A 27,853-nucleotide genomic window follows, 5' to 3' on the forward strand; every position below is an offset into this window, starting at 1 on the left:
GTGGGAGTTCATTCATACAACTCTCAGGTGAGCGATAGCACGGACGACAGATCGTTTTAAAATTTGGTAAGATTTTCATCGCATCAAAAAAAGAAACCAGAATACCTCACAAGAGTGAGACTAGTTTCATATCATCATTTGCGACTTAATTTTGCGTTGGGCATCACCCAGCGCATTTAAAATATATATATATATATATATATATTTAAGACCAATTTTAATAAAATGCGCCGAAAGGGCCATTTCTCAGCCCAAAGGGCCAGAATCGCACTTTGGGCTCAGTTAATGCCTGGTGAATGGTCTCCAGAATATACCTGTCAAGTTTGGTTCGGTTCCGTCCACTAATAACCCAGAAATAACAATTTTAAGAAAATGGGCCGAAAGGGTTGTTTCTCATCCCAAAGGGCCAGAATCACACTTTCGGCTCAGTTAATGCCTGCAGAGTTACCTCAAAAATATACCCCTCAAGGGGTGGAAGACACCACGGGGTAAAAATGCATTCCATGTTTACTTTGTGTGTTAAAAGAATGTACCACGGCAATCTGATGTGGAAACATCAAATATGAAGTTCCATTATTGATGTGATCCTTCAAAACCAAAGACTCACTTTGCTCCACTTACATCCAGATAAGAAACAACTCTTTAAACACTTCCACATCATTGTGTAACAAAGTAAGCTTCTGTTTTTTTAATGAGAATTGAAAATAGAATGAACTAGAGCAGAGTTGATGGTGCGCCATCGCAAATCCCTTCGCTACCCACCTAAAACAAAATCGGAAGATGGCATAAAGTTCCATTGGGACTGAAAGTGCCACTGGAACGAACTCAATTTTTGAGTTCAATTCCGGCCCCCCCCCTTCCCCCCGTCTTGACCTGTGTGTCGAAGTCTGGGGCATGAACTGGGGATCAAATCCTAAAAATCGTTAAATATCGTTCATGAGTCTTCCAATGTTGATTGCCCACACAAAGTTTCATTTAAAACATTTATAAAAGTGCCCGTAATTGCATTTTTGGGTATTTGACCTTTTGGCCCCCCAGGAGGCGGGACGAAAAATGATACTACTCTCACACCTTCCTGCCATGTGATGATCATAACTCATAAGTTGGGTGAATTTTTGCCAAACCTTTTTGGAGGAGATAGCGTGACAGAGAGACAGACAGACGGAGGCGATTACAATTACCCCCCCCCCCACCCCCACATTTTTTTTCAAAAAGCGTGGTGAAAAAAAGTGTAATTTGCATGACCTGTATTTAACCATCCTGAGCTGATGAATTACCGTGTGAATGAATGACGTCACGATCAATGAATTGGATTTTGCCCTCGGTGGTGTAGTTCATTCATCTTTCATCAAGGCCAAAATAAAATGTACAAGTTAAAGAAAAAAAGGAATCCATTCAAGTTAGAAATCTCATCTGCACGCAGCATTTTCCCTCCCACATCGACAGCCCAAATCATATACATTATTATAATGTGGATACAGTGTTTACATCACAAGAGATACCCAAGGTATGATGAGAATTCACACGACGTACCATACCCAATGCACACAATGTACCAGGAGTAAGATGTACAATGCACACGATGTAAGCAGGCAAAATGATTGACCAAATGTCCATTTTTAAAAGGTGTACACCGACTCACTAAAAGTGGAATTTGATTTGGTGTTTGTATCCTACCTGCTTTGCAAGGACTGAAAAATCACCTTCACGGACATCCTCCGTGGCTTGAGACAGTAGAGTTTCCAAGCAGCAATTGTTGAGAAGATCCTGTGGAAATGAAAAATAGTGCAAAAGCTCGATTGCCCAGAGAATGGATGGATGCTCTCATGACAAGGTCCCTCACTCAACCGTGTTGGTGTGATCACTCAAGTGGAGCAGCAAAGCACTGGACTCAAACATTCTGCCATGATTGATGCTGATCGTGTCTAAGTGACAATTCTATGATTTGAAATGTAAAACCCATGACGTGCACCAGACAGTGAGACACGGAAAACATAATGTCTAAGCAGTGTGCTCTTTATACCTGTATGTGCTTTCTTCGATCAGCACCAACTGGAACGAGCAGGAGGCTGGCAACAGCCAGTGATGGTCGTCCCGCAAGGGCAAATCGTTTTCCAAAAGCCAGAATGTCAAGATCTGCGAGTACAGGACACCTGTCACAGACAGCATGAAAGGAAAGTAAGTGAGTGAACAATGTCAAACTTACCAAAATATTTGAGATTCAGAGCAAACCTGAAAGATTGAGTGTTTGATATTTTTCCCATTTTTTATGTTTAAAGCAAACGTGTCTTTTCGTAACCCAACAACCTTTTGGTGTCATTCGGTAATCAACGCACAAGTAAAGGCCATTTGGCCTCTTATCTGTTATTTGTACCACATCCACAAACCACACCACTCCGGAAGTGCTATTAATATAATTAATAGCAGGCACAGAATTCCACCAGGATACTGGCACACAGGTCAGTTGATTGTGAAAGATATTATGGGATCTTTAGCATTCACAAGCAAAATGGAAAGAATAGGGTTTATCAACTGAAGGGTGACAAAGATGTGCTAACTGCAATGGGAATAAATATAATGGTGATGTTTCACGCTTCATTATTTCATTAGAGCAAGAGAGGGTTAGCGTGAGGTAAAAGAGAGAGAGAGATCAGACAGCCGGTTTCACATCCGCATTCAAAAGACGGTGGTCTGAAATGCACCACTGCAACTCAAAGGCAATGTCTGCTTTGGACTGACTACAATGCTGAGCAAACACAATCAATTTGGAAGAGGAAAATAAATAAATAAGGGAACGAGAACGGCACCCAGTAGAGCGCATACCTCCGCCAGGCTGAACAGTTTATGTTTTGTATCCAATTGAGAGGCTCAATCTGGGTCCAGACCTTTACCAAAATCTCATCAGTTTGTTCTTATCACCTACCCAAATCAGCCACCAAGTGTTGTTATAATCCGTCCACTGCTTATGAAATATCGTGCTATATATCGGTTTTTTTTTGGTCCTATCTCTCAATGATGAAGAATCACTTGAAAAATTCTCGTGTCCAGACGCAGATCCAAATCTTCAACCAAATCAAATCGATTCGTGTCCCAACCTGTCCACCAAGTTTCACCCACATCCGTACATCACTTTTTGAAATACCGTGCTTACAGACAGACAGACAGACAGACAAAAAAAACCAATGTGACCCGCAGGGTGACCCGTATCTTGCCAAAAGGTGACCACGTGTGACTTCTTTAAGGTCACACTGAGGTGAACAGAGCTGCTCTCCACCAGGAGCGACTCCTTGAGGAATATCTGCCTACGAGAGATTCCGATGAGAATCGTTCTACAGAGTAACCATGAAAAATATGCTTTTGCCTCATAACGTCACCAAATGACGTCATAATGTCTCAAGCTTGACATATCTAGAAATCACTCATTGAGGTGTTCAATTTGAGGTACTACACGATATGGTTCCTAAAACTTGAAAATTTGACCTTGAGGTCAAATATGTTTGACCTTAGGCGCTAACCATGAAGGTCAAGGCCAATTGCCACCAAAAATGAATCAGCTGAGTGCCAGACCATGAACTATATTCCCATGAAGTTTGAAGACGATCCGATCAAAATTACTCAAAAAATAAGGGTTTCGTCGACTCCCCTGATTTGCGCCAAAGTGACCTTGACCTTTGACCTTGACCTTCAAAATTTTGTTCACTGGAAGGGACCTCTATAGGCCTCTGATATGCGAAGTTACAAAAATTTCCGATGATAACTGTGCTCTGCAGAATTTTTTATACGTGATTACAGACAAAAAAAAAACAAAAAACATACAAGCTGACGAACATATCTTGCAAAAACTTCGTTTTGGCAAGATAACAAACAAGCAGACAGACAGGGGTGAAAACATAACCTCTGTCCACCTTAGGTGGTGAAGGTCATAAAACGACGATTCAAAAAAAAAACAAAAAAAAAAACTGCTGCGCACACATACACACGCACACACACACAAACATACACATGTAATGTTAAATGTGATTTTCAAGCATTTCACAGTAAAGCAGCCAATAGCAAAGCCTGCTCGGTTCAACGGATACTGCCGCCTTCACTCCAACAACCGAATGTAATAATCGCCTACTCCAAGGGAGGTTTACATTTACATGAGAGCATGTAAAAGGAAAAACATAAGTTTGACTCGCATCATAATTTCAAAGAGAAACCTTTAAAATTGCACGTGCCATACAAAGAAGGCTCATTCACCGCTGATTGGGGAGTTTGCAATGTATCCACAGGGAGAATTAATTACTCTGGAAGTGTGCCAGAGCATGGAAGGATTAAAGGAAAGAAAAAAAAAATAATCATCACCTTGCAATGTAAAAGAAAGATCGAAACTGAAAGCATGCAGATATAATTTGACTGCCTTACTCCAGAGATGTTGCTCCAATGAATAATGCTCACTCAGAAGCTGTTAATTGAATGGACAAACTAAAGTAGCAAGTCAAGGCCTGGAGAAAGCTCAAAATCACTCCAACTGGGAGTCCAAAATAACAAAAGCCTTTTAAATAAATACTTGAATCAACCACACATCAAATGGGATCAAACCTGAGCAGGAGGAGGAAAGATTGTCGGCAAGCTTTCTCTTGCTCTGGACTCGTCGGGCTCAGCACTGCGGGAGCACAATCCATCGTGACATCCATTACGGTTAACAGCACACTTACGGTACCGATTTCAAAATACGATCAAGCAGTGCATTGAAATGCAGCAGAAAACGAATAAACGTTAAAAAAAAGTCACCAAACTGCAAATTATTCACAAAATAATGTTTTTCGCTTGACGTTTTGATAGCCTGAGTCAACACCACCATCGATACACCATTCACTTGGAATTTGGAGAAAACGTTCACTCACCTTCCATTAACGGAGTCAAGATCACCGCCGTCCACATTCTTGCCAGGTTGGGAATCTAAACAAAGACATCTTGTAATCATGAGTACATGGAATATGGGAAGTTTGCCTTTTAAGAAATGGGATAGAGAACGGAGAGAGGAAAGAAAGGACAGGATATCAGAATTTAGCATAAAGAGGCAACTTGAAATCATCAGTAGGATCGGTCAGTTGACATCAACACCAATTTTGGTTAAAAATTTTAAACTTGTATTCAGAGTAATAAACAGTTGATACAAAAGTAATGCCAAGCCAATGACCTGCTTTATGGCTGGGAATCACCAAAGCAGCATATGTCATCAAACACGGACACTTGCTAACAATATGACGATGAAATTCATGATACGCGAATTTCGAATCCACTCCAGAATACTTGGATGCATGCACGGGAACCATCCTTATCTGTCATGCATATCATGCATGACAGATAAGGATGGTCACCTAAAATGGCTCACAAAGCTTATAAAATAAGCGGAAAATACTTTGAAAAGTACCCGAGATAAAAGGGTGTGCCTCTGCCCAACCAAACCCTGAGAACTTTTTGATCAATGCGCCCAAAAAGTTGATACCTTGCAGCCACGTACTGAAAAAAACTTCCGACGATGTGAGTCCAGGCAAGACCTTTGGACGGGCACGTTCTACCTGGCCTTCCTGATCATCCCAGTCAGTGAGCGGACTTTGAACTTTGCGGCATTAACTTGTGTGAACATGGTAGGCTCGGTGATATATTCAACGGACGTCTCCAATAGGAAAGTCAATGCCGTCATTACCAACATTCAGATAGACTTGCCAGAGGAAGACACCGTATCTGGTCTAATAGCTTCTTTGTACCGATGCGAAGGTGATATCTGGGGCTTGTCAATGCACAAGTTAAATTTTAAATGATGAAATATTACTATAAATCATGTTTGTGACGAGGGGGGTGGGGGTGGGGGTGGTGCAAGTGGGAGCTGCATGGGCTATGAGTGCCGTTACAAATATTGTTGCGGTTCTATACGAAACCAGCACACCCCCAAGGCAATGGCACACAACATAGAGTGATTCCCGAGAGTTATTTCATTAGTATTAGTTTTAGATAGCTCTTCGCTGATGTGTAGTGGGTTTATGGGACAATATAGCCGGGTGTTGGCTTAGTGATTAGGGTGGTGGCTTGGGATCCTCGGGTCTTGAGTTCAAGCCCAGTTGGGCCACTGAATTAATACACCAGGAGGTTGACTCAGCCTGTCATCATTCCGAGGTCGGCAAAATGAGTACCAGTGCACTGGAAAGGGGGACACTGCATCAGCGGCATAGCCGTGTCCCAACCAATGATGCAAACAGCAGCCACAGGGTGCACTCGATAGAGAGATGGGACAATATGTGCTGCATGGGCTTCAGGTCGTGTTTTTCTTTCCATTCCTTACATTATTTTGCTTTGCTGCACACGACCATTCTTCATGCATGCATGCACAGCAAAGACTATAGCAACAGGGGCAGGTCATTTGCATGAGCATGCCATTTCCCAACAGACATTACGACTCAGACTTCCCCAGACTCGAACCCCAACGTTGCACAATTTCATACATCATCAAGATTCCTTTATATAAAAAAAAAAAAAAATCACCACACCATTTGGACCTCAACCCAAACTTGCTTACCTTCGCCATTAACAGCCACAAACACAACATCTCAACCATGACGAACCACCAAGCCATAATTCACCGCAACAAACGCCTCAAACAGAGTCACCACCACCAATGCCCACCACTCCCTTTCGGACCAACAGGGATCGGGGAGCGTGGCGTACTATTAAAGATACTCGGATCTGGATATGCGAAGCTCTCCTTGTGGAACCTCTCTCTCTCTCCTTGTGGAACATGGCGTACCATTAAAGATACTCGGATCTGGATTTTCAAGCGTCTAACTTGGGGTGCGAGCATGCATGAGACTCCGTGCGACATCGTATGGATAGCCCTAGCGCTCCGCTCAATTACGGCCCTCATCGGATGTCCAGCACATGTTCACGGCCCGGAGAGTGTAGCCGAGTACTGTGTCACGATGTAGATCTCAGTGATCACCTGGCAGAGCGCAAAGCGACTGGGGCTATTTCTGCTGTCGAACATTCGCATGGGTGGGGCCAACGACGTGGTAATGGTCTGCACACCACTGAGGGCACTGAAAAAACACCCATTGCTCCCACCTGATCCATTCCCAAGCACCACCCCTACTAGGGAATTATAAGGGTTTGCTTGGTTCTCCGGCTGCACATTCTTAGGGTCACAATATGGTGAACAACAGAGCTTGACAGAGTGAGGAGGGCGAGTGGAATGGAGACCATGGAGCAGAGTGCAGAACGAGCGGGAAAGCCAGATGTTGAGATGAACTTTAGCATTTATACGTACAGAACTCTTTACACTTCACTTTCGGACGATCTTCTCACGTGTTCTTTGCTTTCTTTCGAACCACCCTTGATCCACATCTTTGCACATTCCTGTCCCAACTTCACCTGCATATCACCGCACCCCTCAACATGCCTCCCTCAGACCACGCACCATAGAGACCCTCAGTTTTCCTTCCCCCCTTCCCCCTCCTCAGCGAATAGGTTTGTGTTGTTCCATCGACCTCGCGTCGTAACCACCTTGTACTTTCTCACCCTCTCTGAACTTCCTAATTTCCACGGGGAATGATTCTGTTGGAACCTGTTGTGATAGTATAATTAACATTGTAAAAGATGAGGATTAGGGTAACTCAGCACTGTGTCTCTTGTGTTTGTAAACAATTGCACATATTTTGCTGCACCTCAACAATCCTTGCTTTCCCCTGCTGTACAAATATTGTTGATATAAAACCTTTGCTTGCTTGCTTGCCCACGTACCTTTCCTCGGCCTTGCTGTAATAAATTACTTGTATTATAAATGTACCCAGTTCATTGTGTCTTTTCCTCCATTTATCCAGCATAGCCCACACGTAGTGTCAGCCAGGAAGTTTTACCCCAAGTGATTTGCTCTTGTTCGCCAGTGCACACTCACTAGCACTCGACAGTAATTGGGATGAGCGCTGAGGGCAAGAAACTCGCTTGGTGTGGCCGTTCAAAGGTAAGGTACCCACACAAAGTAGTGACATCCTGCCAGGATTGGCAGTACCAATCAGCATTCATGGTTGGTTCACAACGCACCAGGCCGTGGAGTTCTCTGTGGCTGGTGGCCTCAGGACCGGGAGTTCGGAAGGAACGTGATTGCTTCCCCTCATGGCGAACCTCGAACCCCGAGCCATAACAATAAATATTTTTTGTTTGGTTCCAGAGCCACAACATAAATTATGCGAGATTTTTGCATGTATTGGTAAAAGGAGAGCTGTGTGTGTGTGTGTGTGTGTGTGTGTGTGTGTGTGTGTGTGTGTGTGTGTGTGTGTGTGTGTGTGTGTGTGTGTGTGTGTGTGTGTGTGTGTGTGTGTTGTATCCTTATATCCACTGCCTCTGGTGGCATGTACGAACAGGAAATGGTACAAACCAGACACCTCTCATCCACAGATATTTCTCGTATTTCCTAAATTTTCCTGAGTCCGATTTGCCTTCAGGAACAGAACAATTATGCAAAACCATCCTGAAATTGTCACTCTTTTGTCCAATTGCTGAAAATTATATTTAAAAGATGAATTGAATTACATAATTTGTGTGAGCAACAGCAGGCTACAAGAGCCCACAAGCAGAACCGAGTCAGTGTTAAAAGTACGTGTGCGCACACGCACACACGCACATGCGGCCTCGTTATCATTCACAAGTCATATCAAAAGTCATGTATTTACAAAGTAGATAAACGGGTGATAACAATGTAAATAAAATAATAATGTCAGTTGAAGAAGATAAATGTATCAGCTTATCACCCATTAGAGCAGTGATCTTCATGATTGTTTAGAGGGGGGCACTTTTGCCAATAAGACTTCAGTGTGAGAGTCACCACAACACCTGCAGGACTCCATAACGGATGCTATTAGGTCCCACCTCCACATACTCTTCTTCGCTGTGGTTAACTGCACTGTAAGTGTAATTGTTTGTACACTGCAACCATATCCTGATGTAGTTATGTTACTTTTATGTTTCACATTGAACTCTCATTTGAAACCATTAGGTCAATTGGATAGCATTTATGGCGGATTATGATGGGGCATTTTCACATTTGTGTATTATCGGCCACACGTCAGGGGCCGCCAGTGGCTCGCGGGTCGTGCAATGAAGAACAGGGCATTAGTGTCATGTAAAGAGAAAGGAAGACAAAGTGGAAGACAAGCAACCATACTTGTACTTTCAAATCCTTGAGTGCACTCTGTCTTGAAAATCTCTCCGCTTCGAAACTTCAAAACATTAAAAATAAAGAGTGAAAAGTGAAAGGTAAACCCACCTGCCACAGGCAACTGAATGAATTGAGCTTCACCAGCACTTCTCCAAGTTGATTCAACTGATAAGTAACAGATAAAGCAGAATATGAGTTTAAACTCTTCTGGATTCTCACATTTGTGAGATTCTCACATGATTTTGTTGTTGACAATCACTTTACAGATGGTTTGCAAAACAGGTGCCATAAACTGATTGAAAATAAACAAGAAAACAACAGCAACTGCAGAGTTCAGAGAACATGTTACCCTGCAGTGTTCAACTCGATACTTCAATATAAATTAAGGAAAGATCATAGAAAAATAAAAATAAAAAGTTTGTATTTTTATATTTTTCGATACGTAGTCGAGGCTTATGGAAGAGCTAGTACACAGAACAGATCAGGATGCAACAGGACAAAAGGAATAGCAGTGAGAGGGAGGAAATTCCAACAGCAGAGTTGTAGGGTAAGATAGAGGCAGACTATGACAAACAGTGTGTGTGTGTGTGTGTGTGTGTGTGTGTGTGTGTGTGTGTGTGTGTGTGTGTGTGTGTGTGTGTGTGTGTGTGTGTGTGTGTGTGTGTGTGTGTGTGTGTGTGTGTGTGTGTGTGTGTGTGTGTGTGTGTGTGTGTGTGTAGGAATGAGGGGCAGGAGAGGATGCATGGGATGGACAAGATGGATACAGAAAGAAACACTCAGGAGGTAAAACTGGAAATTTGGAAGGAGGGGGGATTGGGGTGGCGGTGGTAGTGGTGGGGGGGTTAACAATGGTAGATAAGATCATGGTTTTGGATTGGGAATGGTCTGACGTGGTGGTGAACAACTGTCTTGAAGAAATGGAGTGAAGAATGAGATTGAGGAGGATGTGGAAATTGGTTCCACAGACAGGAAAAAAAAAACAAAAAAAAACAAGAGAACAAATAAGTGGATACAAGTAGTGATCCTGGATTTAGGTCGTTTCACCTCAAGGGAAATCAGGAATAGGACAGGGTGTAGAACACTGCTTTGGGGCACTCCAGCCTTGACAGGGAGAGGAGATGAAAGGATTGCATTGAGAGCCACACATTGGCTAGAAGAGTTGAGGAAGTCAATAAGTCATGTGTGGCGTTGGCCTTGGATGTGATAGGCCAGGTTTGGAGAACAAGGCAGGATGCCAGACTATCAAAATCATGAGATATGTCTGGAGAGATGGCTCTGATCTCATGTCTGACATTGAGGGCCTCCATTAATTATTGAGTGAGTAGAAGCAGCATGTCCAAAGTGGAGTGACCTGGTCTGAAACCAAATTGGTGATCTGAGTTGAGGTTGTTGGACAAAAGGAAGAACCAACTGTGATGATGGATCAACTGCGACAATGATGGATGATGGATATCAACTGCAATGATGGTTTCCATGACCTTGCTGATGATTGGAAGTTAGCTGATAGTTCTGTGGTGAAGGGGATCCGTTTTTGTTCCTTTTTATGTAATGTGTTGATGTTGACCGACTTCCAAACAGATGGAATATGACATAGGGCAAATTATAGGGTGAAAAGAACAGCGTGAGAGTGAGAGTGAGAGTGAGAGTGAGAGAAAGTGCAAAAGGTTTGTTTGTAAAACCCATCTAGCTTCTTCTCATCACCGTTTCTGCGTTACCTTTCTTTCCCTCTACACCAATTGCCATGCTTCCTCCTTCTCCCCCGCACTTCCTCACTTTGGAACAGTCTCCCCTGCGGTGTCCCCAACTTCTATCAACTTACACCAACTCAAGACAGGAATTAATTGTCTAGATCTCATTCAATTAATACATTTTCCAATCTTCTTTGTTTGATTTTTCACCTCGGAGGTCCTCTTGGTGTTGGCCTTGACCCTCCCCCTGTGGTGTTAACAAAAAAAAAATCTCACCAGACCGAAGGTGAACAGTTTCTGAAGAACTCCAGCCCAGAGATTCGCATCAGAAATAGCATAGTCTACGCTCATCTGTGCTACCAACTGCACTGCCTGAAGAACACAAGTACAGCACATGTAAAAACATCTCAATAGTTCAGAATTTCTACACCTTACAAGAGAACACTGGTGCATGAACAATTTACATTTTGCAGACAAATGTAATTGGAACAATCAAAACAAGATGCCTCTCAACGCAAATCTGCAAGTCCTTTGATAATGAGCCCACATGTGCATCGTGCTCAAAATAGAAAGGCCTGGTATGATACAAATTAGAGATATAAATTATTTGTGTAAGAACCCAAGTAGTCTTCGGAGTTTAAAACAAAGTAGCATTGAAAAGCAGCAAAGCTGGGGGGGGGGGGGGGGAAGAAGTATATTTTTAAATGGTAAGAATTTTTTTTTTTACCCCGTGGGATCTTCCGCCCCATGGAGTTGAAGCGCCGCTCGCGTTCTCTCTTTTCTTGTGTACAGTTCATTTGAACGTCTATTTCTCCATTATTCGTGAACATAATTTGATGAAAATTGACATGCATATACTTGACACATATGCGCAGGCATTAACTGAGCCCAAAGTGCGATTGCGGCCCTTCGGATCGAGGAACGGCCCATTTTAGCCCATTTTCTTAAAATTGTTATTTCTCGATTAATTATTAGTGAACAGAACTGAACCAAAATTGACAGCTATATTCCAGAGACCATTCCCCAGGCATTAACTGAGCCCAAAGTGAGATTCCGGCCCTTTCGGCCCATTTTCTTGAATATATTTTTTATTAAATGCGCTGGGCGATGCCCAACGCAAAATTAAGTCGCAAATGATGAGATGAAACTAGCCTCACTCTTGTGAGGTGTTCTGGTTTCTTTTTCTGATGCGATGAAAATCTTACCAAATTTCAAAACTATCTGTTGTCAGTGCTATCGTTCACCTGAGAGTTGTATGAATGAACTCCCACAGGGTATGTTCACAATTCGAACTTGTTTGTTTCATCCAAAGCTCACAATTGAGCTTGCACATAAATCACAACAAGAACAAAGACAAATAGACATCAATGTAATTCAACATGAATTACAACAGTATATTAAACAAGCAGCTCAGATGAAAGGCCATGAGCCAGGGGTTCAAGTTGAAAATGCTAACAGGCCAACAAATGTTTCTGAAAATAATGGGGGTCGAATCGCACACAAGACTCACGTGAGGTTCCTGATTGTGGTTTTTCCAAAGACCTTTGATTATTCCTTCTTTTGGCGATGACTGAAAGGCCTTAAATGTGTACGGAATGTTCAGGGACTCCAGCTTGGACAGGTAAACACAACTCTTCAGATAACACCTTTGGGAAGGGATGGAAAAAGAAGAATAATAAACTTCAGAGCCATTTCCCTTTCTCGGCCCTACTGTTGGTATTTCACCCTCTTTTTACAGTTCCTTTTGTTCTGTTGCATCCTGATCTGTTCTTCATTCTAGCTCTTCCATGAACCGTGACTATACAAACCACCCCCCAAAACACTAATATGAACCAGAACAAAGGACAGACGTCCAATTATAATTGATGCAATCTGCCAAATCTCCCAATAAGCTACCACCAACTCCCCCTCCTCACAAATTCTGCCATGAGAAATTGATCGACATTCTTAATCCTGAAGTTTGAAAAACTGCAAGTTGATATTGTATCTCATTTGACCTTGCCACAGAGTTTCGAGGTCAAACAAGCATCCTTTCAAGGAATAATTCACTTTGGCTCATGGTAAGCAAACGCATGGATGAAACCATTGGCATTTCTTCACTAAAGATCATCTCATTCTCATAGATCAACTAAGCATTACCAAAATACAGTTTCTTGTGAAACAGCATCACCATACTAAGCCTGAGACATTTGCTTTTGTACATACTTCATCTTTCAAGAGACCAGTTAAGAGGTTTCATCCAGTGGCTAAAATCTACAAAACTGCTTATTTTGCCACAGGTTGTTTTGCACGTTCTTGAGCATTATATATTCAGAGGTGTTAAAGATCTCAAGTCAAAAATAAAAAATTACAATTACGATGATACAAAAGCAACAATTTATTGACGTCTCAAGCATGTGGTGGTATTAAAGAAAAAAAGAGCGCAAAGCATCATGGCATTGACCGACTTCACCTACTCTGCCAATCAAGCATCCATTTGATGGTATTCATGTAGCGTAGTGTCACCTAGCGAGAATTAGTGAAACTTTGTACAAAATGATATTTGTCAGTTGACAAGCAGTTGAGGGCAGTGAAAATTACAGCGAGATTCATCAATTGTTCCTGTTTTGCTATCATGGGAAAATGGAGTCAAAAGTCATTCACCACGATTAATTTTCTTCGGCTTGCACAAGAGTGACAAATAGGAAGTGAAAACGCAGGACACTTATCCACTGACGACTCACCGTTAAATGGAGACTTGCGATTGACGAGGTGATCAAAAAAACAGATTATAATAACAAACATTTTGGAATAGGGTCCACAATGAGTCTACATGCTCAAACCAAACTCTAAATTTAGCCAGAGTGATTCATTGGTGTAATCTCGTTCATGACACATTCAGTCCTCAGTTTGATCGAGTAAGGCATTCCAAAATTGGTATTAACTCATGCTGGTACCAAAGGAGTACAACAGTTTTAGTCATACATGACCCCACCAAAATCAAACCCACAAGCAGACAGCACAGAGGAAAACCCATTGCCTGATGAGCTCTCATGCCAGCAATCTTAATGACGATCTCATTATGAGATGCTTAGAATTTTTTCAGCACAGCACAGCAGTCTTTTGCTGCTGTTAGAACCTTTAGCCTTGAAGGACGAGTGATTGGGGAGGTTGAGGGTGGGGGATCAAAGAATAGAATGAGACCCTCTCAACTGTCCAGAAACGAGACGAGCATAATTCTTACAAACAAACAGGATGTGCTTATAAGGAATACTATAAACAGTAGATGATGTACCAAAGCTGCTCCACGGATTTGAAGGTAACTTTCTCGATGGTTTTGGAGTCGGCGATGTAGAGAAGGCAGCGCAAGGCACGGGCTCGCTGACAATAAGTCACGCTCACATCGGAAAATGTCTGCAATTTAACAAAGGAATGGTTGATGAATCCTTAACTCTTTAGGGCAAAAACAAACTCAAAATCAACCCAAATCGATTCCACCAAGGCAGCAAGCATGCATCACCTTTGCAGATTTTGAATCAAAAAAAGAAAAACATTTCGGTACATCTGTAGAACCAGACAATACTGATTCTATCCTTTATGGAAAGCAACACAGTTTACATTGCCATCCTGATAGACACATGTTTGAGGAAACTGGCTACAAGGAATTGAATAGAAAGAAAAATTTACGCAAAGAAAAAAAATTAATCAATAAACATGGAGCCAAGACAAATTTGTAACAGTGCACAATACACACCATTAATGTGTTAAATTATTTCTATGACGACGTGAAAAGCAGGATATCATTATCACCTTACTCTCAAATTAATCAAGTGGCATTGCGTGGCACTGTGGAATGGGAAAAAGATTTGATCATAAGTGGATGATTAATCCACTAGAGAAAACCCACAACTTCCACATTCGCTACCATAGGAACTACAGTCTGACTCAATTATCAGAATAAAAATGCCCAACAGCTTTGACGCACCAAGTCAGCCACGGTGAACAGAAAATGAGCACCGTCATCAGGTGGAAGAGCCTGCAGAAGGTAGATAAGCCTGCACGAAGAATGCGACACAAAAAAACATCAATTATTTCGAAAGAACAGGACTTGTCAAGATGTATATGCACATCCATCTTGCACCGACAACAGACTGAGAAGATCTGGGAATTGCCTTCTTTGACAAAACCAAAAGAAGAATCAGTTGATGTTAAAAGAACCAGATCATTTTGAGGTTACTTTCCATGAAAAACATTTTGGCACTTTCAAACAAAACATCTCCTTCCCACCACTTGATTTAACCTATCCACCATTCGTTTAACACCAAGCTAACTTATATGCATTAATTTCTAATCTCAAAATAGGAAATAGTAGAAATTTGAAACCACGTATGTTATGGATCTGGGATAAAATGTTTTTAACGATTTGAGTGCTGTTGACCACTGTCGTGGCCTGCACCATTGTTCAAATGATCTGTATTGTTTGTTCCTGTATGGTTGCCTCCTATGGTTGCCTCATGAACAAAACAAACGTTTTATTCATTTTGCCTCAAAAATATCATATTTTTGTATTGCATACCAGTACAGGAAAAATTCAGCACTCAAACAGTGAAAAGGAAAAAAAACGATTATCCAAATTTGGACCACTTTTTTTGGTCACTTCCAAAACATTTTTGAGACCCCCACTTCACTTTCCAACACCACTCTGTTGTTTTGTTCAGATTGGCACCAGACAAAATCGTTCAATCCCAATGACATAAGTTTAAAACCCACTCTTCCTTTTTGCAGACTCCACCACATTATGTCACACAGCACCACACCACCCCCCCCCCCCCACCTCTCTCTGCTCGACAAGCATGCACTCACACTCTTCTCTTGTCTCAGTCTGTCTCTGTCTAAAAATTATTTAAGACTCTTGTCTGATAAATGTAACCTGTCCTTCAATCCTGGAAAATCTCACAGTATCAATCTATCGCTCCAGAATAATCGTCAAACAAACCCACGTATCGATTTCCTTGGTCATTCAGTCACTTGAACTTCTAGGCCTCACGATCAGCCATGACATTTCCTTGGCGAACAACACAGCAAATCTGGACTCCAAAGCCAGCCACAGAGAAGGCATCCTCTGTCGATCCAAGTCTCTCCTTGGAAAATCAAAGCAACTCTGTCTACAAGGCCTTTATCTGCAGCTCATTGGAGTACTGCTTTCCACAACAGGATTAGAGCATCACATCAGTCTCTTCTGGAGTCTGTGCTTCTTCCTTTTAAAAAGTGCTTCTTCCTCAAAAAAAGTCTGTGCTTATTCCAAATCACGACCGATTTTTTCCTATTATTTTTGTACACACTGTCGAGGCTCATATGAGAGCAAACACACAGAACATACAACAAAGGGGAGCAGGAGACAAGAGAAGTAGGAGAGGGAAGGAAAAAAAAACAGTGTGGAACAGAGACATATTGGGGCGGGATATACAGGGTAAACAAGATGGACACTACAGGGACTGTCAGGTCCTGACATGACAGAGACTTTCAGGAAGGAAAGCAGGGAATTTAAGGGAGATTGGTTTGGGGCAGATTGGCGGGGGTAGAAATTATAGTGGTTTTGGATGGAGGAAGATAAAAGATGGTGGGGGAACAGCTGTTTTCAAGACCGAGACTATAGCAGTGTGCCCAGGGGCTGCCAAAAAAAATGTGGGATTTCAAAATTTGAATGCAGTTGAAGCTAACAAACTAATTCGGGTGCTCAGATTGTATGGTATCAACATTATAAGCAGTAAACATCCTATATCCACCTATTTCAATTAAAAATATACATAATAACTACTACATGAAGCAATATAGTGTCCGTATGGTTACATCTTACTGAGTACATGTATAGCCTCTGGTTGCATAAATATCATGTATACCCCATGATTAGGTTAGCATTGATGAAAGCCTTTATACTATTGTACATGTTCCAGTATATAACAGTATATGTAATCTTAATTAAAATGCACAAATTCAGGAGTGTACACTATGCAAATATAACACATATTGATATTGGACTTTCAAAACACTTTAGTTTTTTATTTAAGATGTTATAACTCAAACTGGTTACATTCTAGAGTACAACTATAAGTGCCAAGTGTGCTTTAGAACATAAAATATAAACAGAATTACTATTATGGAGAAAAAAATCAGAAAATCATTTCCCTTGCGTTGAATTATAAATAACATGTGAAAATAAATCTGTCTTACTTTGGTGAGGGCTTTAATGCTACAAAGTGAAAACAGCCCTATTCATATGCAAAAGAACATAATATATAAATGTGATACCATACATGATGCTAGGTTCAATGGCTGAACAAAGCAAAGTCATCATAGTACCCATGAAAAAAAAACTCTTACAATGAAACTTATTTACATGGTTTATGATTTAACAGAGTAACTCCTTCAAATATATAATACATTAGGACTGTTTCCATTTATTTCCCATCACCACTAACACCATCACCCTGACCTGAGAGGCAGATCACACTGATCACCCACATTACACTTTTCTTTTTCTGCACCAAGACAGTTTTTTTCCAATTTTTCCAAGCTGGAATTGGTTTGTGACAGCTTATTATGTCCTGATTCAAGGAGGGCCTGAGCTGCACAAATTTCGACCATTCTTTGACATTTTGATGCCAGAGCTTTCTTCAGATGTTCATTCGCTTCAGCCACAAGTTTATCAGCTGTTTTAAGGTCAAGTTGAAGTCTGTCCTTCTGTTCCCTGAGTTTTTTCTCCTCTTTTTCTTCAGCTTCTTTTTTAGCTTCTGTTTCTCAATCTCCTTTTTTGCATCTCTATCTGCTTTGTATTTCCTATGTGCTTGGCGCACACTCTCCAGCATCGATTTGGTAACTGGAACTTGGCATGGTTCACCCTTTCCATTATGGGTCACTGCATCTTTTATGGTTCTCAAACCATTCACAGCATTTTCACTCAGATGGGTTCTCTGTGAAGTGACTGTATATTTGTTCAGTGAAAAACCCCTTTCAACATCAGCCTGTCTATGTGATATGGCCAAAACAACTTTCACAAACTGTCCAAGAATAGGGTACTTCTCTTTGCCAGTGGAGGTCTTCACATCCAACACTCTGGCCTAATATCTATCAACTCTCTGATATGAGCCTCCTTCCTCCATGAACCAGGATTCATTGATTTCATTCTCAGCCTGCTAAAGCATCCATTCATCACCAATTTGATGTCTGTCTTTATCAGAAAAGATATGAGGAAATTTCCGGGCAGCTGCTTTGATAGAATCCATTGATTTCTCCTGCTGTCTCATCAGTTGATGTAAGAAACGTAATCGCCTCAGCAAAGAATTGTCCAGTGGAAGGCGATTAATCAAATGCTTTGCTACAGCAGCATATGCATCCTTGACATCTGAGAAGAAACCAACTTTATCCAATTGAGTGATGCTCTTCCTTGGCAGAAGCTGTCTTGTTGATTCACCAATGGCAATGCGGTCATTGGATAACATCAGGTCCTTCTTCATAAAGTCAGCATCAATCAAATCTTGGCCTTCTTTGTCTTTTATGACTTCACATTTCAGAAATTTCTTCAGTATGTTCTTCAAGAGATCTGAGAGCTCTGAATAAAGGACATGTATGAGTGGCTCTTGAGACTGGAAAAGAGTGAGGAACCCATTAAATGCACTGGTAAGGTACTGCAAGAAATGCAATCTGAGCAGGGTCAGGTCACACAGCTGTTTTCTAACGTCTTTGTATCTCTGACTAGAGATAAGCAGCTTCACATTTTCTTTTGGGAGGAAGACAGTGAAGTACTCAACCAAACTTTTCCATTGCTCTATCACTCTTTCCAATACATGGCCAATGCTCAACCATCGATTGCTAACGTAGCGTAGAAGAACATGGTTCTCCACCTCCATCAAAGCTTGTATTTGGGAGTAGTCCTCTTTACGTGATGCCGTTTGATGGAAGAACTTGAAAAGCTGATCAAGAAAACTGTCTATGCCCCACGATTCTAGAACACCCATAGCTTTTCCAAATGCATTGTGTACTGTGTGTGTATGTTGCATGATCCTACATCAACAAGCCCATGGGAACCTGCAGCCTTGCAGTCTGCATCCATTTTTTCCCATAATGCTTTGTTAACATTAGGTCCATCCATTCCCAGCATAATCATGTTTTTTAAATCAAGACCATCTTCTTCCAATGCGTCTGAAAGGGTGTCCCTCAGAATTTGAGCTGTTGCATGACCCAACATCTTTGACTTCAGGTAGCGTGTGTCAATCAATCCATCATTCCAAAAACGAATGTGGATATCTAGTTGCTTTTCCATCTGGTCATTAGTAGTTTCATCTAACAAGATGGCATAAAATGTAGAAGTGTTCCTAATCTTTGTAACAAGATCTTTATGAAAGAAAGAACCAAGTCCATGTGAGACTACATATGAGACTTTACTACAGTTAAGTTTCACATCCCTTGCAACATCACTGTCGGCGAACATTTCTTGAAATGTTTCAGCTATCTTATCACATGATCTGAAAGATAAATTGTCTTGTGCAACTTTCATGACCCATATAGCTTCTGCTTTTGTAACTTTGTCCTGGTGTGAAAGAGTCCATTTTGGGATGCTCCAGAGGTTGATGCTTGTGACAAATATACCCCCACCTGACCCAATTTTCAGCTTTGACTGTCCAGATGCAATTGCAGTTTTAGCCACTCGAATATGCTTTGTTCCTTCATCATGTCTTTGCAGTTGATAAACACCACCATTGCCAATATCAATGTCTTTCTTGCATAACGTACAATGAGCTTCCTGGTCTGATTTCTTTTGTACACACTGGCGAAGCACATGCCCATTCTTGTCCACACTATTCATCCAATTTTCATTAAATTTTGTTGTATGTTGTGGCATTTTGATGAATTAAAATATGTTCTCTTTCTTGTAAAACAGATTCTACAGCGACACCTGTAAGCAGGAAAGCAAATAGGTTAAGGAATTGTATATACATTATATGCCAAGCAACAATCCAATATACATGTATCATGAAAGGGAAAAAACACCTTATATGCAAGTTAAATTGTTGTGAATGTTAACATTACCAGTATACCAAATAAGTACCTCAAATGGTACATCTTTTAATAGCCATTTATAAATACGCAATCACAATATGGTGTTGTCTTACACTTGGTGCACAATATGGTGCACTAGAAATCGAAGTGACAACATCAACGTCACGCCGAAGAAGAAAAAAAAAAAACCAGGAAGTCTGGAACACTGACGCTAACCATTACCTCGATGTGTTTCGACTTATGAGTAACGTACAAGTAACGTGTTTTGATGTGTGTCAACGATCGCGTAACGTGACTACAACACGTTACTCATAGGTTAGAAATAAATTTGGGGTATGCTAAACATTACCTCGACGTGTTTCGACTGATGAGTAACTTACAAGTAACGTGTGTCGACTTGTGTCAACGATCGCGTAACGTGCCTACAACTTATGGCCAAGCGTATGCAGAACATGTGAGTCATACGCTGGCATACGTCGACAAATTTCAAGCATGGAAAATTTGTCTAACACCTCGGCGTACTACGACATATGCCAGCGTGCTCTTAATGTATACAAACTTACCCATAACGTATTCAATGTGTGCCAGCGTTTAGCCAAATTTTGCATAAGTCAGGCATACGCTGGCTAAATCGTCAAGGTGTGATCATCAGGCATCATCAGCAAAGAGACAAAGAGGATTTTCCAGAGTCAGAGAGATCTTTGATGAAAACCAGAAAAAGAACAGGGCCCAGAACACTGCCTTGAGGAACTCCAGCCTGGACAGTTAGAGATGGTGGGAGAACTCCATTAAGGGCCACACGTTGGATGCGACAGGAAAGGAAGTCTGTGAGGCATGAGTGGAAATGTCCTTGGATACCATAGGAAGAGAGTTTGGTGAGCAGGGCAGGGTGCCAGACCATATTGAAAGCATGCAATATGTCTTGGGAGATGGCTCTGATTTCATGTCTAGCATCAAGGATCTCCATCCATTGTTGGGAGAGTAGAAGCAGCATATCCAGTGTAGGGTGACCTGGTCTGAATCCAAATTGATGATCAGAAATCAAGCCATTGGAGAAGAGGAAGGATTCAATGTCAGAAGTGATGATGGATTCCATAACCTTACTGATGATTGGGAGAAGGCTGATTGGTCTGTCGCTGCAAGGATCTGTTTTTGCACCTTTTTGGAGGCGGCGGAGGTGACGGTGCAGAGAGAGCAGGCGGAGGTGACGGTGCAGCGAGAGCAGGCGGAGGTGACGGTGCAGCGAGAGCAGGCGGAGGTGACGGTGCAGCGAGAGCAGGCGGAGGTGACGGTGCAGCGAGAGCAGGCGGAGGCGACGGTGCAGCGAGAGCAGGCGGAGGCGACGGTGCAGCGAGAGCAGGCGGAGGCGACGGTGCAGCGAGAGCAGGCGGAGGCGACGGTGCAGCGAGAGCAGGCGGAGGTGACGGTGCAGCGAGAGCAGGCGGAGGTGACGGTGCAGCGAGAGCAGGCGGAGGTGACGGTGCAGCGAGAGCAGGCGGAGGTGACGGTGCAGCGAGAGCAGGCGGAGGTGACGGTGCAGCGAGAGCAGGCGGAGGTGACGGTGCAGCGAGAGCAGGCGGAGGTGACGGTGCAGCGAGAGCAGGCGGAGGTGACGGTGCAGCGAGAGCAGGCGGAGGTGACGGTGCAGCGAGAGCAGGCGGAGGTGACGGTGCAGCGAGAGCAGGCGGAGGTGACGGTGCAGCGAGAGCAGGCGGAGGTGACGGTGCAGCGAGAGCAGGCGGAGGTGACGGTGCAGCGAGAGCAGGCGGAGGTGACGGTGCAGCGAGAGCAGGCGGAGGTGACGGTGCAGCGAGAGCAGGCGGAGGTGACGGTGCAGCGAGAGCAGGCGGAGGTGACGGTGCAGCGAATGCAGGCGGAGGTGACGGTGCAGCGAGAGCAGGCGGAGGTGACGGTGCAGCGAGAGCAGGCGGAGGTGACGGTGCAGCGAGAGCAGGCGGAGGTGACGGTGCAGCGAGAGCAGGCGGAGGTGACGGTGCAGCGAGAGCAGGCGGAGGTGACGGTGCAGCGAGAGCAGGCGGAGGTGACGGTGCAGCGAGAGCAGGCGGAGGTGACGGTGCAGCGAGAGCAGGCGGAGGTGACGGTGCAGCGAGAGCAGGCGGAGGTGACGGTGCAGCGAGAGCAGGCGGAGATGACGGTGGCTGAGGGCCCATTGAGGAATTGCACTGGGAGAGTGGTTCGTGAGGAAAGTGAGATGACAGGCTTATTAAACAGGTATTGTGCTTCAACATTTACACAAGAACATTCAGGAGAATTGCCAATAGCTGAGAGGATCTTTCAAGGAGGTGAGGAAGGGCTTTTACAGAAGATCCGGGTTGGAGTGGAGGAGGTAAAGGAACAGAGAGGAAATCTCAGAGTAGATAAAATATACTCGAGAGCATTGAGGGTAGTGGCTGAGCAGATAAGCAAGATGTTAACGGATATTTTCAACAGCTCACTGGAGTCAGGACAGGTACCGGAGGATTGGAGAATAGAAAATGTAACACCATTATTTAAGAAAGGATCCAGAGAACAATTGGGAAACTATAGACCTGTTAGTTTGACTTCAGTTGTGGGGAAGGTGTTGGAGACATTATTAAGGGACCAGATGATGAACCATTTAAATAAATACAAACTAATTAAAGGAAGTCAGCATGGGTTTACCAAAGGTAGTTCCTGTCAAACAAATCTTTTGACGTTCTCTGAAGTAGTGTCTGATTGGGTGGATGAAGGAATGGCAGTGGACATAATATATCAAGACTTTAAGAAGGCATTTGATGAGGTACCACATTGGAGGCTGTTAACCAAAGTGAGGGCTTGTGCAGTGGCTGGTCAGGTAGCTAATTGGATTGCAAACTGGCTTAGTGATAGGAGGCAAAGAGTGGCTGTGAGTGGGAGGATGTCTTGCTGGGAGGATGTAAGTAGCGGGATACCTCAGGGATTTATGAAAATGAGGAGTGGTCACACTGAGTCCCAGGTAGTTGAGGTAAACAAATAGGGTTTTAGGTTGTATTCGGAGGGGGATCAATTAAAATCAAGAGGTGGTGTTAACATTGTACAGGAATTTAGTGAGGGCCACATCTGGAATATTGTGTGCAGTTTTGGTCACCACAACTGAGGAAGGATGTAGATGCCATGGAGAGGGTTCAGCACAGGCCAATTCAATTTATTCCAGACCTAGCTAGACTCATCGATGAGGAGCGGCTCAAGGAGACAGGGCGTTATATATTAGAAAGGAGGCGGTTACGAGGAGATATGATTGAGATGTTAAAGATAATGAAAACTATAGAAATAATAAGTGCAGATGAATTATTCAGCAGAGTAGACAGTGATAGGACCAGGGGCCATAGCCTGAGAATAAAGAAGAGGAGGGTTAAGATGGTCAGAAGGCAGGAGTCCATCACTCAGAGAGTAGTTAATGCATGGAATTGTCTCCCTGGAAAGGTAGTCGCAGCAGAAACAGTAGATACGTTTAAATTGGAATTAGATAGGTACCTGGAAGTATTGGAGATCAAGGGGTTTGGAGATGTTGGCAGGTAGCTTGTTCACTGAGGGGTGATCGTGTGCACGTGTATGGAGTGCTGTTGGTGGGAGTCTCATCAAGAGGTGTTGTGTCGTTGATGTTGTATATTATTTACCCAAGGCCCTCCCACGGGAGAAAAAAAATTACAAAAATCAAAAAAAAAACAAAAAACAGAAATATACCATCAGAGATGGGGAATCCCTCGCCATTGAATGAACAAGGACAAATGTGTCCACGAGCAGCGTCCGAAAGATTTTGTTGGCTAAAAAAACAAAAAACATTTTAAATTAAAAAAAAAACAACAACAATAACAACTTCCGATATTTCGTCACGCGCCTTGATTAAGCAAATAGCCAAACGCGTCATAATGTATTTACGTATTTCCGATATATCGTGTATTTACGAAATAAATAATGTATTTACGAAATTACAATACGATAAATGGAATAATCTTTAAATAGTAACGTGAACTTTTCGAAACTTTAAAGCAAATGTCCGAATATATTTAAAAGTTCATGATAGATGCTCTCAAAAGGCACCCTCAATGCGAGGATATGTACAGGTGTTTAGTATTTAAGGAGATCCGGATCCTGTATATAAAAGAGCCGAGTCCTCGAGATTAAGGTTTTGTCTTCACAAGAAGAAGAAGAACAACAACAAGAACAAGAAGAAGAAGAATACTAAGAACAACGCCGAGCCCTCAATGAGCATTGTTCGCTCCGCAAGACGCTGCTAAAAAGGTCATACATATTCCAGATAATGAGGGAGGTGAATTGGAAACAAGACACCATTTGGTCATCATCTCGAAAAAGTTCCCCAGGGGTGAGGAACGTAGTAACCAAAAATAATTGAAATCAGATAAGCGGTTTTCCATTTATTACAAAAAACATTTTTTTCAAGGTGGTTTTTCAAGATCTTGGATCCGGCTACGCCCAAAATCAATAGGGTTCTTCCTTTTTCAGGTGGTACATGTGTGACCCAAATTTCAAATCGATATGGCGAACAGTTTATGAGTTATCGCACTCACAGCTATAAATGTTGACGCCCAGCCAGCCAGCCGGACGGATGGCCCGCCCCAGTCGGCCATCTTGGAACCGGCCATGCCCAAAATCAATAGGGTTCTTCCTTTTCAGGTGGTACATGTGTGACCCAAATTTGAAATCGATATGGTGAACAGTTTATGAGTTATCGCACTCACAGCTGTAAATGTTGACGCCCAGCCAGTCGGACGGACGGAGCACCCCAGTCGGCCATCTTGGATCTGGCCACGCCCAAAATCAATGGGGTTCTTCCTTTTCAGGTGGTACATGTGTGACCCAAATTTCAAATCAATATGGCAAACAGTTTATGAGTTATCGCACTCACAGCTATAAATGTTGACGCCATAAATGTTGACGCCCAGCCAGCCAGCCGGACAACCGCCCCAGTCGGCCATCTTGGATCCGGCCATGCCCAAAATCAACAGGGTTCTTCCTTTTCAGGTGGTACATGTGTTACCCAAATTTCAAATCGATATGGCGAACAGTTTATGAGTTATCACACTCACAGCTATAAATGTTGACGCCGCCCCAGTCGACCATCTTGGAGCCGGCCACACCCAAAATAAATAGGGTTCTTCCTTTTCAGGTGGTACATGTATGACCCAAATTTCAAATCAATATGGCAAACAGTTTATGAGTTATCGCACTCACAGCTATAAATGTTGACGCCCAGCCAGCCGGACGGACGACGGACAGACAGCCGGACAGCCGGCTGGACGACCCGGGTGATAACAATATCCACCTTCCGGGCGGGGGATAAAAAAACACTTAATTAAAAAAAAAATGCAATTGCTTATTTGGATGTGGTGTTGATGTGGCACAGGAATGATGGGCTGAATGGCCTCCACCTGTGTCTAATATCGTTGCGTTTCTTAACAAAGATCATTAGAAAGGCATTTGGTGGAGCGCATACCTCCACCAGGCTAATTACTTTATGTTTTGTATCCCACTGACAGGCTGGATCTGGATTCGGACCTGAACTAAAATCTAATCAGCTTGTTCTTGTCACCAAACCAGTTCATCCACCAAGCTTCATTCGAATCATCCATAACTTTTGACATATTGTGCTATCTATATATCGTTTTAGCCCCATCACTCATTGGTGAAAAAATCACTTTAAAATTATTGGATCCGGATTCGGATATTCACCAAAATTGAATCAATTATTCCTTCTCAATAGTAATTATCTGCAGACTACTGCAGTTGGACCTGTTACCAACTATAGTATATGAGAGTACCACTCTCATATACTATAGATATACCTATAGCATTTTTTCCTGGGTTGTTACAAACTCAACCTGCCCACCAAGTTTCGTCCAAATCCATCCACAACTTTTTGAGATATTTTGGTCACAAACACACAAACAAACCAACAAACAAACAAGAAGACGTCATACAGAGCATGATACTTGCAAAATCCAACACAAATTTGACCTCAAAAATAATTGGTGGTTGAATTCAATGACCAAATCTGCCACTCCTCTTCAAATTTCAAGTCAATCTGATGAAAATTGACAATTTTAGACATTCGGCTGATGTCCTTTTGGCCTATATTGACCATGAAAATAAATGGTGGTTGAATTCAGTGACCTGATATGCAAATCAAGGATTTTAGAAATACCTCCTTAGTTGTTAATCTTGGGCCGATGTTGACCTTATGGTCCATGTAGACCTCAAAAATAATTGGCTGGTTGATTTCAGTGACCTGAAATATAAATCCTCTTCAAATTTCAAGTCAATCGGATGAAAATTGAGGATTTTAGAAATCGCACCGAAGTTGCTGACCTTTGGCCTATCTTGACCTTTTGACCTCAAAAACAAGACTTCTATCTTCTGACAAACTCCACCATGTGGTGAAGTTTAGTGAAGATTGGTTTAAAATTGCGACCTGTAGGCGACAAAGAGAGATAGACAGACAGACAGACAGACAGACAGACAGACAGACAGACAGACAGAATCACAAAATTGACGAACCAATATACGTACTTGAAAAATCTTCGATTTTGCATGTAACTAGAAGGGCACTCTGTGGAGCGCATACCTCTGCCAGGCTGAACAGTTTACGTTTTGCATCCCATTGAGAGGCCACATCTGCATCCAGACCTTAACTAAAATCTCATTGGCTTGTTCTCATCACCAACCCAACTCATCCACCAAGTTTTGTCAGAATCAGTCAGTAATGTTTTGAGATATCGTGCTGTTTTGTTTTGGGCCCTAATCTCTCAATGGTAAAGAATCACTTGAAAAAAAAATTCCACAATCTGGAACTGGATCGTCACCAAAATCGTATCAACTCATCCTTGTCACACACCAAAACTGTCCACTAAATGTCGTCCGAATCTGTCCATAGCCTTTTGAGATATCCTGCTCCCAGGTAGACAGACAGAAAAAAAAGACAGACACAAAGATGGCCTGAAAACATAACCTCCATCCACCTTTGGTGGCAAAGGTAACAACTACATCATCATGCCTTTAAAAGTTTTATTGCAAAGCTTTACCTTGCCATGTTCTCTTCTGGAATATCCCAAAGTAGATTCTGACTTGTGATCTGCAGAAAACAGAAATGGAAAACGCTTCATTGCAAGCAAAGTTCACTCATCAATAATCTTAACTCAGTTTGCCTGGAGAAGATCAGAAAATATAAAGACTATTGCATTAATCATCAAAGAGACAGACAGAGACAGAGACAGAGACAGAGACAGAGACAGAGACAGAGACAGAGACAGAGACAGAGACAGAGACAGAGAGAGAGAGAGAGAGAGAGAGAGAGAGAGAGAGAGAGAGAGAGAGAGATAATAGATAGATAATAGATAGATATAGAGACAGAGACAGAGACAGAGACAGAGACAGAGACAGAGACAGAGAGAGAGAGAGAGAGAGAGAGAGAGAGAGAGAGAGAGAGAGAGACAGAGACAGAGACAGAGACAGAGACAGAGACAGAGACAGAGACAGAGACAGAGACAGAGACAGAGACAGAGACAGAGAGAGACAGACATAGAGAGACAGAGACAGAGACAGACGACAACAACACAACTTCGGCTGGAGCTCTATTTACTCAAGGAAATAACACACCTGAACCTCACGAAAGGTTGTCTGTTGGTTTTCAGTGAGCAAAGTCTGCTGCATCATCATTTTTATCTTATCCAAGTCAGTCTCATTGATTTCTGCAATCTCGGTGGCAAGCGCGTGGATATCTAGATAGATCGCAAAAGCAGAGTTTAATTGATCACTGACACAGCATCATAAACACACACCGTTTAGTCACCTGCAGCAAATAACTCGGATACAGGAAAAGGCTGGTGGTTCAGGTCAGTTATTGATGACAAAAATACAAAGCACCCTTTGATTATGCAATAAACAACACCTCTACTAACCA

General features: G+C 42.6%; 1 protein-coding gene across 2 annotated transcripts in view; it reads right to left on the minus strand.

The window, feature by feature from the left end:
* KNTC1 (kinetochore associated 1) overlaps positions 1 to 27,853 on the minus strand; it is a 185,212-nt gene that overhangs the window by 18,615 nt on the left and 138,744 nt on the right. For both annotated transcript variants that reach the window (XM_085852909.1, XM_085852910.1), the window contains exons 51-61: positions 27,550 to 27,671; positions 26,976 to 27,025; positions 14,846 to 14,915; positions 14,156 to 14,274; positions 12,392 to 12,527; positions 11,158 to 11,253; positions 9,302 to 9,358; positions 4,890 to 4,944; positions 4,585 to 4,648; positions 2,024 to 2,153; positions 1,678 to 1,767 (exon numbers count right to left, since the gene is read on the minus strand). In XM_085852909.1, the coding sequence (XP_085709035.1) occupies positions 1,678 to 1,767; positions 2,024 to 2,153; positions 4,585 to 4,648; positions 4,890 to 4,944; positions 9,302 to 9,358; positions 11,158 to 11,253; positions 12,392 to 12,527; positions 14,156 to 14,274; positions 14,846 to 14,915; positions 26,976 to 27,025; positions 27,550 to 27,671 (989 nt within the window). The remainder of the gene's footprint in view (positions 1 to 1,677; positions 1,768 to 2,023; positions 2,154 to 4,584; positions 4,649 to 4,889; positions 4,945 to 9,301; positions 9,359 to 11,157; positions 11,254 to 12,391; positions 12,528 to 14,155; positions 14,275 to 14,845; positions 14,916 to 26,975; positions 27,026 to 27,549; positions 27,672 to 27,853) is intronic.

The sequence above is a fragment of the Eptatretus burgeri genome, chromosome 13, assembly GCF_056783735.1.
Source record: "Eptatretus burgeri isolate ZD-2024b chromosome 13, Ebu_testis_v1, whole genome shotgun sequence".
NCBI lineage: Eukaryota > Metazoa > Chordata > Myxini > Myxiniformes > Myxinidae > Eptatretus > Eptatretus burgeri.